General features: G+C 47.9%; 1 protein-coding gene across 1 annotated transcript in view; it reads left to right on the top strand.

Moving 5' to 3' along the window:
* LOC306937941 (uncharacterized protein) overlaps positions 1-13399 on the top strand; it is a gene marked incomplete at both ends in the record, with an annotated part of 37948 nt that overhangs the window by 23719 nt on the left and 830 nt on the right. Inside the window, 2 exons of the mRNA XM_079521966.1 lie at positions 7570-7682; positions 7773-8076. Coding sequence (XP_079378092.1) covers positions 7570-7682; positions 7773-8076 — 417 coding nt within the window. The remainder of the gene's footprint in view (positions 1-7569; positions 7683-7772; positions 8077-13399) is intronic.

Genomic DNA, 13399 nt, shown 5'->3' with positions numbered 1-13399 from the left:
TAGCTGTCTATAATCACTCATACATCGATGGTCTCCTTCTGACCTTCAGGAACATTCAGCATGTTGTGTCTGAATTTGTGGACAGTTGGGTGCCCTCTTTATATTTTACTTGCAATTTACAATATTATTATTATATTATTTGTCAGACCAATATCGATTTCATCAATGTGACTGCCATGAACTACAATGAACCCTAGCGTCCCTATTCTGGGAGGAACATTGGGCAAAATAGCAGATCTGCAAGTTCACAACACAAAGCTTGTAGTTATTTTGGGTGAAGAGATTTGGTGTTGAGGGGAAAAAAGGAGTGGACCTATACAGCCCTGTCAATTATTATGGTCAACTATATCAGTGGTTCCAAAACCCCCAAATTGACACTAATTGGCCCATGGACCCCCATTTGAAGAGATATGCCAGGGACCCCCATATAAGAGAAGATTATTTTACGGCTCATTCTCAACGCGTTTAATATCAAGGACCCCCAGTTTGACATGAATTAGGCTACGGACCCCCATTTAATGGCATTTCTATCTCTGGGACCCCCAATTTATATTGTAAAATCAATGTTAATTTAACTCTGAGAGTGTACAAATGGAACCACACAGACCTGTTAGGGTCCATTTGTACACTCTCAGAGTTACAGACCCATAAGGGTCCATTTGGTTCCCAGCTATCATTTAGCTGGGGACCCACTGGAACTCCCTCAAGGACCCCTTGGGAACCACTGAACTCTATATGACCATAAACATTGTTCCTTTATTATTTTATTCAAAAAGAGTACACCGTGTTCACATCACATTTGCATTTACAGTACATGCAAAAAAGGTTCCACCCAGTTCACTTAAAATGAGTCCTCGTCGGCAGTCAGCTCTGCAGAGCAAGGAGGGTCCTCAGGGAGAAAAACGAGAGATTAAATATTTATTTATTTATTTTACATTCATCTTGCAGTATAATATCTTTTAATATCACATCTTTGGACGAGTAAATGCTCACAATCAAGAAAGAGTATAACCTTCAGTTTTTGCTTGTGTTGAAAAACAGTCACTAGACATGTCAAATGGACAAGGTGCTTATTTATGTGTACAGTAATAGCCTTTACGTAGGGCCACGTACGGTACCTGGCCTTTTATGTTTACAAAAGAATGTATCAGGTGAGTAATCAATGAGGTTTGCTCCACGCCTTCATGGGAAGAAAGGAGCCATATGCACTCTGATGTCATCTCATTCTTCCATCTGACTATAAATGTAGCTGTTGTATTTGATGGGAGCCAGAAAAAAAGAGGATACTTGACGGACGACACATAAATCAGTATCACAGCTTCATTCACTGCAGGAAACCACTTCCAAGAGAGAACATCAGTGAGTTTTGCATTCAGATGAATTAAACACATTGTCTGTTGATTGGTGTAGCACATTGGGTGTTATAAATACGATGATGATGATGATTATTATTATTACAATTATTATTATTATAATAATAATTATTATTATTATTTAGAGATGCACAATATTGAAATTATTACAGATATCCGATCGCTGATTAGTTGCATAGTTGCATTAGTTGTCATATCGTCCGCTACCAATTCCAATATATTTCATTATTATATCATATTTATATGGAACTCGATCATTGCTGAATTTCTTAATTTTAGTTTTGCTGGTGAAGGTAGATGGTAATCCCCACTAACAGCTGACACTCTTAAAGAGACAGAGCTAGGCAGACTGGCTGCTCTGCGAGTACAAAGCCATTAACTGTCACATTATTATTGTCTTATATATCTGTGAAAATAATGATTATTTTGAGACCGATGTGATACTGATATGACATTTGTAGGACCGATATGTCCGATTGCATCGTGCATCTCTTTTTTATTATTCAACGTTAGATTTTTCACATAGAATCAAGTTTGCATATCAATCAATACAAAATCAACATCATTGAACTCAATAGGCCTATATATATTGTGCATCTCTAATTATTATTATGATTAAGTTAACATTTTGTCATTATGATTTAACTGTTACTATTGTCACATTAATTTACAATAATATTTTTAATAAAGAATATGGTCAACTGTGATTTCAGGTATTTAAATGAAAATGATGAAGATCTGTTTAATCCTCCTTCTGTTTATCGGTAAGTAACAGAGAACATTTGGTAACTCTTTATAAGCCCATGTCTATAATCTCCTTATAAGTCTGGATAATTAGTTATAATCACTCATTTGCAAGGATCATTGTGTGTTCTCATAATTGTAAAATTATAAATGTATAATGCGTTATAATTGTAGGTATTAATTATCATTGCTATTATAACACACCATAATATCTAAGTATGAAAGGGCATCTTTGTCGTGCCAAAAGTGACCAGTACGTTTGTATTGTACTTGACCTAATAAGTAATCAATTTTATTCAAAGGTTTTATATACCGATTTGAATTTGGGCAAGGAATGTTATATGAGTAAACAGCAGCTTTGTGTGTGTGTGTGTGTGTGTGTGTGTGTGTGTGTGTGTGTGTGTGTGTGTGTGTGTGTGTGTGTGTGTGTACAGTAGGAGCACGGAATGGGCCCGAAATGCACAGCTTTGTGTGTTTGTGTGTATGAGCACGGAAAGTGCGAGTGTGATTATTGTTAAACAGAATTATGAGTGCTTATAGCTATAAGTATGCAGTGACATAAGCAGATTCATTGTGTTTATAATTAATGCATTATAAACATAATGCATTATAGACATGCATGTGCTTCATATAAATTGTTTTCGTACAACTGCCACAGCTGGAGAAACAACTGCCACAGCTGCCCCAACAACTGCCACAGCTGCCCCAACAACTGCCACAGCTGGAGAAACAACTGCCACAGCTGCCCCAACAACTGCCACAGCTGGAGAAACAACTGCCACAGCTGGAGAAACAACTGCCAACGCTGGAGAAACAACTGCCACAGCTGGAGAAACAACTGCCACAGCTGGAGAAACAACTGCCACAGCTGCCCCAACAACTGCCACAGTTGGAGAAACAACTGCCACAGCTGCCCCAACAACTGCCACAGCTGGAGAAACAACTGCCACAGCTGGAGAAACAACTGCCACAGCTGCCCCAACAACTGCCACAGCTGCCCCAACAACTGCCACAGCTGGAGAAACAACTGCCACAGCTGCCCCAACAACTGTCACAGCTGGAGAAACAACTGCCACAGCTGCCCCAACAACTGCCACAGCTGGAGAAACAACTACCATAGCTGCCCCAACAACTGCCACAGCTGCCCCAACAACTGCCACAGCTGGAGAAACAACTACCATAGCTGCCCCAACAACTGCCACAGCTGCCCCAACAACTGCCACAGCTGGAGAAACAACTGCCATAGCTGGAGAAACAACTGCCACAGCTGCCCCAACAACTAGCACAGCTGGAGAAACAACTGCCACAGCTGGAGAAACAACTGCCACAGCTGCCCCAACAACTAGCACAGCTGCCTCAACAACTGCCACAGCTGCCCCAACAACTGCCACAGCTGGAGAAACAACTGCCACAGCTGCCCCAACAACTGCCACAGCTGCCCCAACAACTGCCACAGCTGCCCCAACAACTGCCACAGCTGCCCCAACAACTGCCACAGCTGGAGAAACAACTGCCCCAGCTGCCCCAACAACTGCCACAGCTGCCCCAACAACTTCCACAGCTGCCCCAACAACTGCCACAGCTGGAGAAACAACTGCCCCAGCTGCCCCAACAACTGCCACAGCTGCCCCAACAACTGCCACAGCTGGAGAAACAACTACCATAGCTGCCCCAACAACTGCCACAGCTGGAGAGACAACTGCCACAGCTGCCCCAACAACTGCCACAGCTGGAGAAACAACTGCCACAGCTGGAGAAACAACTGCCACAGCTGGAGAAACAACTGCCACAGCTGGAGAAACAACTGCCACAGCTGCCCCAACAACTAGCACAGCTGCCCCAACAACTGCCACAGCTGCCCCAACAACTGCCACAGCTAGAGAAACAACTGCAACAGCTGCCCCAACAACTGCCACAGCTGCCCCAACAACTGCCACAGCTGCCCCAACAACTGCCACAGCTGGAGAAACAACTGCCACAGCTGCCCCAACAACTGCCACAGCTGGAGAAACAACTGCCACAGCTGCCCCAACAACTGCCACAGCTGCCCCAACAACTGCCACAGCTGGAGAAACAACTGCCACAGCTGCCCCAACAACTGCCACAGCTGCCCCAACAACTGCCACAGCTGCCCCAACAACTGCCACAGCTGGAGAAACAACTGCCACAGCTGGAGAAACAACTGCCACAGCTGGAGAAACAACTGCCACAGCTGGAGAAACAACTGCCACAGCTGGAGAAACAACTGCCACAGCTGCCGCAACAACTGCCACAGCTGCCCCAACAACTACCACAGCTGGAGAAACAACTGCCACAGTTGCCCCAACAACTGCCACAGCTGGAGAAACAACTGCCCCAGCTGCCCCAACAACTGCCACAGCTGCCCCAATACCTGCCACAGCTGCCCCAACAACTGCCACAGCTGCCCCAACAACTGCCACAGCTGGAGAAACAACTGCCCCAGCTGCCCCAACAACTGCCACAGCTGCCCCAACAACTGCCACAGCTGCCCCAACAACTGACACAGCTACCCCAACAACTGCCACAGCTGGAGAAACAACTGCCACAGCTGCCCCAACAACTGCCACAGCTGGAGAAACAACTACCACAGCTGGAGAAACAACTGCCACAGCTGGAGAAACAACTGCCACAGCTGCCCCAACAACTGCCCCAGCTGCCCCAACAACTGCCACAGCTGCCTTAACAACTGCCACAGCTGCGTTAACAACTGCCACAGCTGGAGAAACAACTACCACAGCTGGAGAAACAACTGCCACAGCTGGAGAAACAACTGCCACAGCTGCCCCAACAACTGCCCCAACAACTGCCACAGCTGCCCCAACAACTGCCACAGCTGCCCCAACAACTGCCACAGCTGGAGAAACAACTGCCACAGCTGGAGAAACAACTGCCACAGCTGGAGAAACAACTGCCACAGCTGCCCCAACAACTGCCACAGCTGCCCCAACAACTGCCACAGCTGCCCCAACAACTGCCACAGCTGGAGAAACAACTGCCACAGCTGGAGAAACAACTGCCACAGCTGCCCCAACAACTGCCACAGCTGCCCCAACAACTGCCACAGCTGCCCCAACAACTGCCACAGCTGGAGAAACAACTGCCACAGCTGGAGAAACAACTTCCACAGCTGCCCCAACAACTGCCACAGCTGCCCCAACAACTACCACAGCTGGAGAAACAACTGCCACAGCTGCCCCAACAACTGCCACAGCTGCCCCAACAACTGCCACAGCTGCCCCAACAACTGCCACAGCTGGAGAAACAACTGCCACAGCTGCCCCAACAACTGCCACAGCTGCCCTAACAACTGCCACAGCTGGAGAAACAACTGCCACAGCTGCCCCAACAACTGCCACAGCTGCCCCAACAACTGCCACAGCTGCCCCAACAACTGCCACAGCTGTTGCTACAACTACCACAGCTGGAGAAACAACTGCCACAGCTGGAGAAACAACTGCCACAGCTGCTCCAACAACTGCCACAGCTGGAGAAACAACTGCCACAGCTGCCCCAACAACTAGCACAGCTGCTCCAACAACTGCCACAGCTGGAGAAACAACTGCCACAGCTGCCCCAACAACTAGCACAGCTGCCCCAACAACTGCCACAGCTGCCCCAACAACTGCCACAGCTGGAGAAACAACTGCCACAGCTGGAGAAACAACTTCCACAGCTGCCCCAACAACTGCCACAGCTGCCCCAACAACTACCACAGCTGGAGAAACAACTGCCACAGCTGCCCCAACAACTGCCACAGCTGCCCCAACAACGGCCACAGCTGCCCCAACAACTGCCACAGCTGGAGAAACAACTGCCACAGCTGCCCCAACAACTGCCACAGCTGGAGAAACAACTGCCACAGCTGCCCCAACAACTGCCACAGCTGCCCCAACAACTGCCACAGCTGGTGCTACAACTACCACAGCTGTAGAAACAACTGCCACAGCTGGAGAAACAACTGCCACAGCTGCTCCAACAACTGCCACAGCTGGAGAAACAACTGCCACAGCTGCCCCAACAACTAGCACAGCTGCCCCAACAACTGCCACAGCTGCCCCAACAACTGCCACAGCTGGAGAAACAACTGCCACAGCTGCCCCAACAACTGCCACAGCTGCCCCAACAACTGCCACAGCTGGAGAAACAACTGCCACAGCTGCCCCAACAACTGCCACAGCTGCCCCAACAACTGCCACAGCTGGAGAAACAACTGCCACAGCTGCCCCAACAACTGCCACAGCTGCCCCAACAACTGCCACAGCTGCCCCAACAACTGCCACAGCTGGAGAAACAACTGCCACAGCTGGAGAAACAACTGCCACAGCTGCCCCAAAAACTGCCACAGCTGGAGAAACAACTGCCACAGCTGCCCCAACAACTGCCACAGCTGGAGAAACAACTGCCACAGCTGCCCCAACAACTGCCACAGCTGGAGAAACAACTGCCACAGCTGCCCCAACAACTGCCACAGCTGCCCCAACAACTGCCACAGCTGGAAAAACAACTGCCACAGCTGCCCCAACAACTGCCACAGCTGCCCCAACAACTGCCACAGCTGCCCCAACAACTGCCACAGCTGGTGCTACAACAACCACAGCTGGAGAAACAACTGCCACAGCTGGAGAATCAACTGCCACAGCTGCCCCAACAACTGCCACAGCTGGAGAAACTGCCACAGCTGCCCCAACAACTAGCACAGCTGCACCAACAACTGCCACAGGTGCCCCAACAACTGCCACAGCTGCCCCAACAACTGCCACAGCTGGAGAAACAACTGCCACAGCTGGAGAAACTGCCACAGCTGCCCCAACAACTGCCACAGCTGCCCCAACAACTACCACAGCTGGAGAAACAACTGCCACAGCTGGTGCTACAACTACCACAGCTGGAGAAACAACTGCCACAGCTGGAGAAACAACTGCCACAGCTGCTCCAACAACTGCCACAGCTGGAGAAACAACTGCCACAGCTGCCCCAACAACTAGCACAGCTGCCCCAACAACTGCCACAGCTGCCCCAACAACTGCCACAGCTGGAGAAACAACTGCCACAGCTGCCCCAACAACTGCCACAGCTGCCCCAACAACTGCCACAGCTGGAGAAACAACTGCCACAGCTGCCCCAACAACTGCCACAGCTGCCCCAACAACTGCCACAGCTGCCCCAACAACTGCCACAGCTGCCCCAACAACTGCCACAGCTGGAGAAACAACTGCCACAGCTGCCCCAACAACTGCCACAGCTGCCCCAACAACTGCCACAGCTGGAGAAACAACTGCCACAGCTGGAGAAACAACTGCCACAGCTGGAGAAACAACTGCCACAGCTGCCCCAACAACTGCCACAGCTGCCCCAACAACTGCCACAGCTGGAGAAACAACTGCCACAGCTGCCCCAACAACTGCCACAGCTGCCCCAACAACTGCCACAGCTGGAGAAACAACTGCCACAGCTGCCCCAACAACTGCCACAGCTGGAGAAACAACTGCCACAGCTGCCCCAACAACTGCCACAGCTGCCCCAACAACTGCCACAGCTGCCCCAACAACTGCCACAGCTGGAGAAACAACTGCCACAGCTGGAGAAACAACTGCCACAGCTGCCCCAACAACTGCCACAGCTGGAGAAACAACTGCCACAGCTGCCCCAACAACTGCCACAGCTGCCCCAACAACTGCCACAGCTGGAGAAACAACTGCCACAGCTGCCCCAACAACTGCCACAGCTGGAGAAACAACTGCCACAGCTGCCCCAACAACTGCCACAGCTGCCCCAACAACTGCCACAGCTGGAGAAACAACTGCCACAGCTGCCCCAACAACTGCCACAGCTGCCCCAACAACTGCCACAGCTGGAGAAACAACTGCCACAGCTGCCCCAACAACTGCCACAGCTGCCCCAACAACTGCCACAGCTGCCCCAACAACTGCCACAGCTGGTGCTACAACTACCACAGCTGGAGAAACAACTGCCACAGCTGGAGAAACAACTGCCACAGCTGCCCCAACAACTGCCACAGCTGGAGAAACTGCCACAGCTGCCCCAACAACTAGCACAGCTGCACCAACAACTACCACAGCTGGAGAAACAACTGCCACAGGTGCCCCAACAACTGCCACAGCTGCCCCAACAACTGCCACAGCTGGAGAAACAACTGCCACAGCTGGAGAAACTGCCACAGCTGCCCCAACAACTGCCACAGCTGCCCCAACAACTACCACAGCTGGAGAAACAACTGCCACAGCTGCCCCAACAACTGCCACAGCTGGAGAAACAACTGCCACAGCTGCCCCAACAACTGCCACAGCTGCCTTAACAACTGCCACAGCTGGAGAAACAACTACCACAGCTGGAGAAACAACTGCCACAGCTGCCCCAACAACTGCCACAGCTGGAGAAACTGCCACAGCTGCCCCAACAACTAGCACAGCTGCACCAACAACTACCACAGCTGGAGAAACAACTGCCACAGGTGCCCCAACAACTGCCACAGCTGCCCCAACAACTGCCACAGCTGGAGAAACAACTGCCACAGCTGGAGAAACTGCCACAGCTGCCCCAACAACTACCACAGCTGGAGAAACAACTGCCACAGCTGCCCCAACAACTGCCACAGCTGCCCCAACAACTGCCACAGCTGGAGAAACAACTGCCACAGCTGCCCCAACAACTGCCACAGCTGCCTTAACAACTGCCACAGCTGGAGAAACAACTGCCACAGCTGGAGAAACAACTGCCACAGCTGCCCCAACAACTGCCACAGCTGCCCCAACAACTGCCCCAACAACTGCCACAGCTGGAGAAACAACTGCCACAGCTGCCCCAACAACTGCCACAGCTGCCCCAACAACTGCCACAGCTGCCCCAACAACTGCCACAGCTGGTGCCACAACTACCACAGCTGGAGAAACAACCACCACAGCTGGTGCAATAACCACTGGTGCTGGTGCTTCAACTACCACAGCTGGAGAAACAACTGCCACAGCTGCCCCAACAACTGCCACAGCTGCCCCAACAACTGCCACAGCTGGAGAAACAACTGCCACAGCTGCCCCAACAACTGCCACAGCTGCCCCAACAACTGCCACAGCTGGAGAAACAACTGCCACAGCTGCCCCAACAACTGCCACAGCTGGAGAAACAACTGCCACAGCTGGAGAAACAACTGCCACAGCTGGAGAAACAACTGCCACAGCTGCCCCAACAACTGCCACAGCTGCCCCAACAACTGCCACAGCTGGAGAAACAACTGCCACAGCTGCCCCAACAACTGCCACAGCTGCCCCAACAACTGCCACAGCTGGAGAAACAACTGCCACAGCTGCCCCAACAACTACCACAGCTGCCCCAACAACTGCCACAGCTGGTGCTACAACTACCACAGCTGGAGAAACAACCACCACAGCTGGTGCAATAACCACTGGTGCTGGTGCTTCAACTACCACAGCTGGAGAAACAACTGCCACAGCTGCCCCAACAACTAGCACAGCTGCCCCAACAACTGCCACAGCTGGAGAAACAACTGCCACAGCTGCCCCAACAACTACCACAGCTGGAGAAACAACTGCCACAGCTGCCCCAACAACTGCCACAGCTGCCCCAACAACTATCACAGCTGCCCCAACAACTATCACAGCTGGAGAAGTAACTACAGCTGGAGAAATAACTACCACAGCTGGAGAAACAACTATCACAGCTTCCCCAACCACTACCACAGCGGGAGAAACAACTGCCACAGCTGCCCCATCAACTACCACAGCTGGAGAAACAACTGCCACAGCTGCCCCAACAACTGCCACAGCTGGAGAAACAACTGCCACAGCTGGAGAAACTATTACCACAGCTGCCACAACAACTATAACAGCTGCCCCAACAACTATCACAGCTGCCCCAACAACTATCACAGCTGCCCCAACAACTGCCACAGCTGCCCCAACAACTGCCACAGCTGGAGAAACAACTGCCACAACTGGTGTGACAACTACTGCAGATGGTGAAAGTACCACAACAGCTGCTATTGGTGTAACTGTAGGTAGCACGGACGGTGCATCCTCGTCATCAATTAAAAACAAAATGAGTTCAATTTCAATTCTAGTGGTATTGATGGTAAATGTGCTTCACTGGACCTGCTGAAATTAATCCTATGCAGTCTGTATATAAAGTGACTTGTATTTATTGAATATTATTTTATTATTATTATTTATTGAATATTATTTATTTTACACGTGATATGACCTGATGCAACTGCAATGCTGTAAAATTCTATATATGCATCCTTCTTGTTCTAAATACTGTGTGTATGTGTGCGTGCACGTGAGTGAGTTAGTAAGTGAGTGAGTGTGAGAGAGTGTGAGAGAGAAATGAACATGCAAATGAACTTACGTTATGAGGAAATATTTTGATTTCTGATTTTTTATATCAATAAAGAAATAATATAAGTTTGTTTTGATTTATTATTAATATAATTATTCATTTATTTTTTTACATTTCAAATAATTTAGATGTTCTTATTAAATGTTAAAATAAATTGCATGTAGACAAAATAGCTGATCTATAAGCTCACAACTCGTCACTTATACAGTATAAAATAGGGCTTAATAGTCTTGTATATAGTCCTGCATCTTGGCTCAAATGTAGACAGATTTGTCATCATGCCTAATACGTGCATACTTACTTTGCCTGCATGTCTTCATTTGCCTGGCCTGTCTGTTTACCATATCCCCAGGGCCATTATCTTGATGATTGTACTGTCCCATTGTCTAATTATTTGCCTAACTGGCTTGTCTGCTAATGCTTATGTCTTGCCTGCCATGTATACTGCCTGCTTTACGCGTGCCTTTCTGTGCAATAGATGCAATAGATGTATCCAACAGGGTTAAAGTGCGGGTGACTATAAAGTGCCTAAAGCTAGGGATATCACACCACTACAAGCTAGTACTGGGGGGGAGGAGGGGAGCTGTCCAGGGTGGTGGCAATACACAAAACAAAACAACACAGCAACTCAAAATAAACCACAAAGGAAAAGTACACTAAAGGGAAAAGGGCATTACCACCACCACTGGCTGGCCGGCAACTGCTCCAGCGTAGCTTATCCCCAGCACCGGTCCTATAAGGAGGATAAATATATATATATATATATATATATATATATATATATATACACATCAGCACTTCACAGTGGGAGGTATTCTAATATGACAGTATTCTCTTCAGCTGGTGGTTGGCCTAAGGCCCAGTCGTATCCAATTTACAAGGATATAGTATACAATATAAATATATATGATATAATACACGATATACACATATATATATATATAAATATGTATAAGCCAAGATACTGAAATAAATACAATATAATAGAGGAATAGAATTAAACCCGAGATGGGCTACAATGAACCAAGGCCCAGACTCAGGCGACAAATGACCAAACCGCAAGGACCACTCGTGGTCGTGTGATTGTTCTCTCAAACACGGCGGTACATGGGAGTGTGGGTGGAAGGGTAAACTCCAGCAAAGGCAAGACAGTGAGCTTCTTAAATAGTGCAGGCAATCAGCCCACTGATTAGTGAGAGGAGGATGGGCTATGGGCAGAGTGGGAGCAACGCCCATCCTGCTACACTTGCAAGCTTGTGTTCTGGTTTTAGGCCCAGGCCACACTACTCTGGATCTTTTGCAAAACGGATATTTCCATCCTCCGTTTTAGAAAAAATCCCTGGCCATACGATAGAGATATCTATGTCCACACACAAACGCAGAAATGCATTGAACACAGGATAAAATCACTGCAGTAGCAGGTTTCAATTGTAGGCTATATTATATTTGATTTTATATTTACACTTATGCCAATGAGGTGCCAATCATATTTTTGAATGAAGGAATAAGTACCACATTTTAAAAGCCACCTACATTGTGAGTGGAAGTGGAACATGTTTCTTTCATTGTCTGTCAGTGTCAGCATGTCACACTATGTGCGTAAATCTCCAAATCCTGACTCTCGACTTTTCTCTCCATATAATTACCATTGCTCTGGTGACTTGGCAAGTCCTGCACAGAAAATAATAGCAGAGTCAGACCGCCACAACCAGTTGTGAGCTTGTAGAGTGGCTATATTTTCCAGGTGTATAATAAACGTCACGTTATAATGTAAGCTAATAAAAGTCCACGCGCGCACATTGTCGGCATGCAGGCGCAGTGAATGCAGTCAAGGGTGCGCCCTTTATAATGTAAAAGGGCTGAAAGGCCCAAACGATAATAGCATGATTGCATGAATGTTCAAACATGTACCCGTATATGCAATTGTGCAATGGCAGGAAAAATACAGCTTGTAAGATCGATTTATTTTTGAGAAATTCAAATTTTTATATTTTAGAAATAGAATAAGGGCTATAGTCTGGCATACATGTTTTCCCATACTTTTCTTTTTTCCATACTTATCCAGACCTAGACATTACTCAAACTCTCCATACTTGCATAAGAACCCACAATTCCAGTGGCTGAAAACGTCTTGTGGCAGGTTATTATAAAATGACAATATGTATTGTGATGCAGCAAACTAGCTAATATAAGGCAATAAGACGTTCAAACTGTATACTTCAAGATTTGTTTACTTTCATCACATATCATGTCATCACAATATTTAACAATGTTATGCATGTTTCCTAATATGCTGCAGCGTGTAGCCCTAGATCAGGGGTGCCCAAAAGGTAGATCGCGATCTACCAGTAGATCACAAAGGATGTGCAGGTAGATCACATGACATCCCCCTAAAACATATATAATTTAAATTAAAAAATATATAATTTGGCATCTGACACTTGAATTGAATTAAGGTGACTTGATTGATTGACATAAAAGATGACCTATTAAGCCACAATGGAATATTTGTTTTCAAGAGTGTTGAGCACAGACATCAGTAGCATTACAAAGTTAGACATACAAAAACTATTTCCATTTCTTACCCTCAGGTACATTTGTTTTTACTATTTTCAGCAATGAGATCATACTTCTTTGTGGGTAGATCTTGTTGAGCTGGTCATTTTTAAAGTAGCTCTTAAGTCAAAAAAGTCTGGGCACCCCTGCCCTAGATAAAGCCCTCAGATCCCAATCCTTGGGAGACTACAGTCAATGAAGTACCCTAATGTACATGTACCTTCCCAACCCCACCACAATGGCATGCCAGAACACTGTTACACATTAAATAAGAAAAAGAGGTTGCGCATCAACCATGGGTTTTCTCAGTAGAGTGCTGGCCCCAAAATCAA

This window comes from Electrona antarctica, assembly GCF_951216825.1.
Source record: "Electrona antarctica genome assembly, chromosome: 15".
NCBI lineage: Eukaryota > Metazoa > Chordata > Actinopteri > Myctophiformes > Myctophidae > Electrona > Electrona antarctica.
The sequence above is the reverse complement of the archived record's forward strand: the minus strand, read 5'-3'. Positions and strand labels throughout refer to the sequence as shown.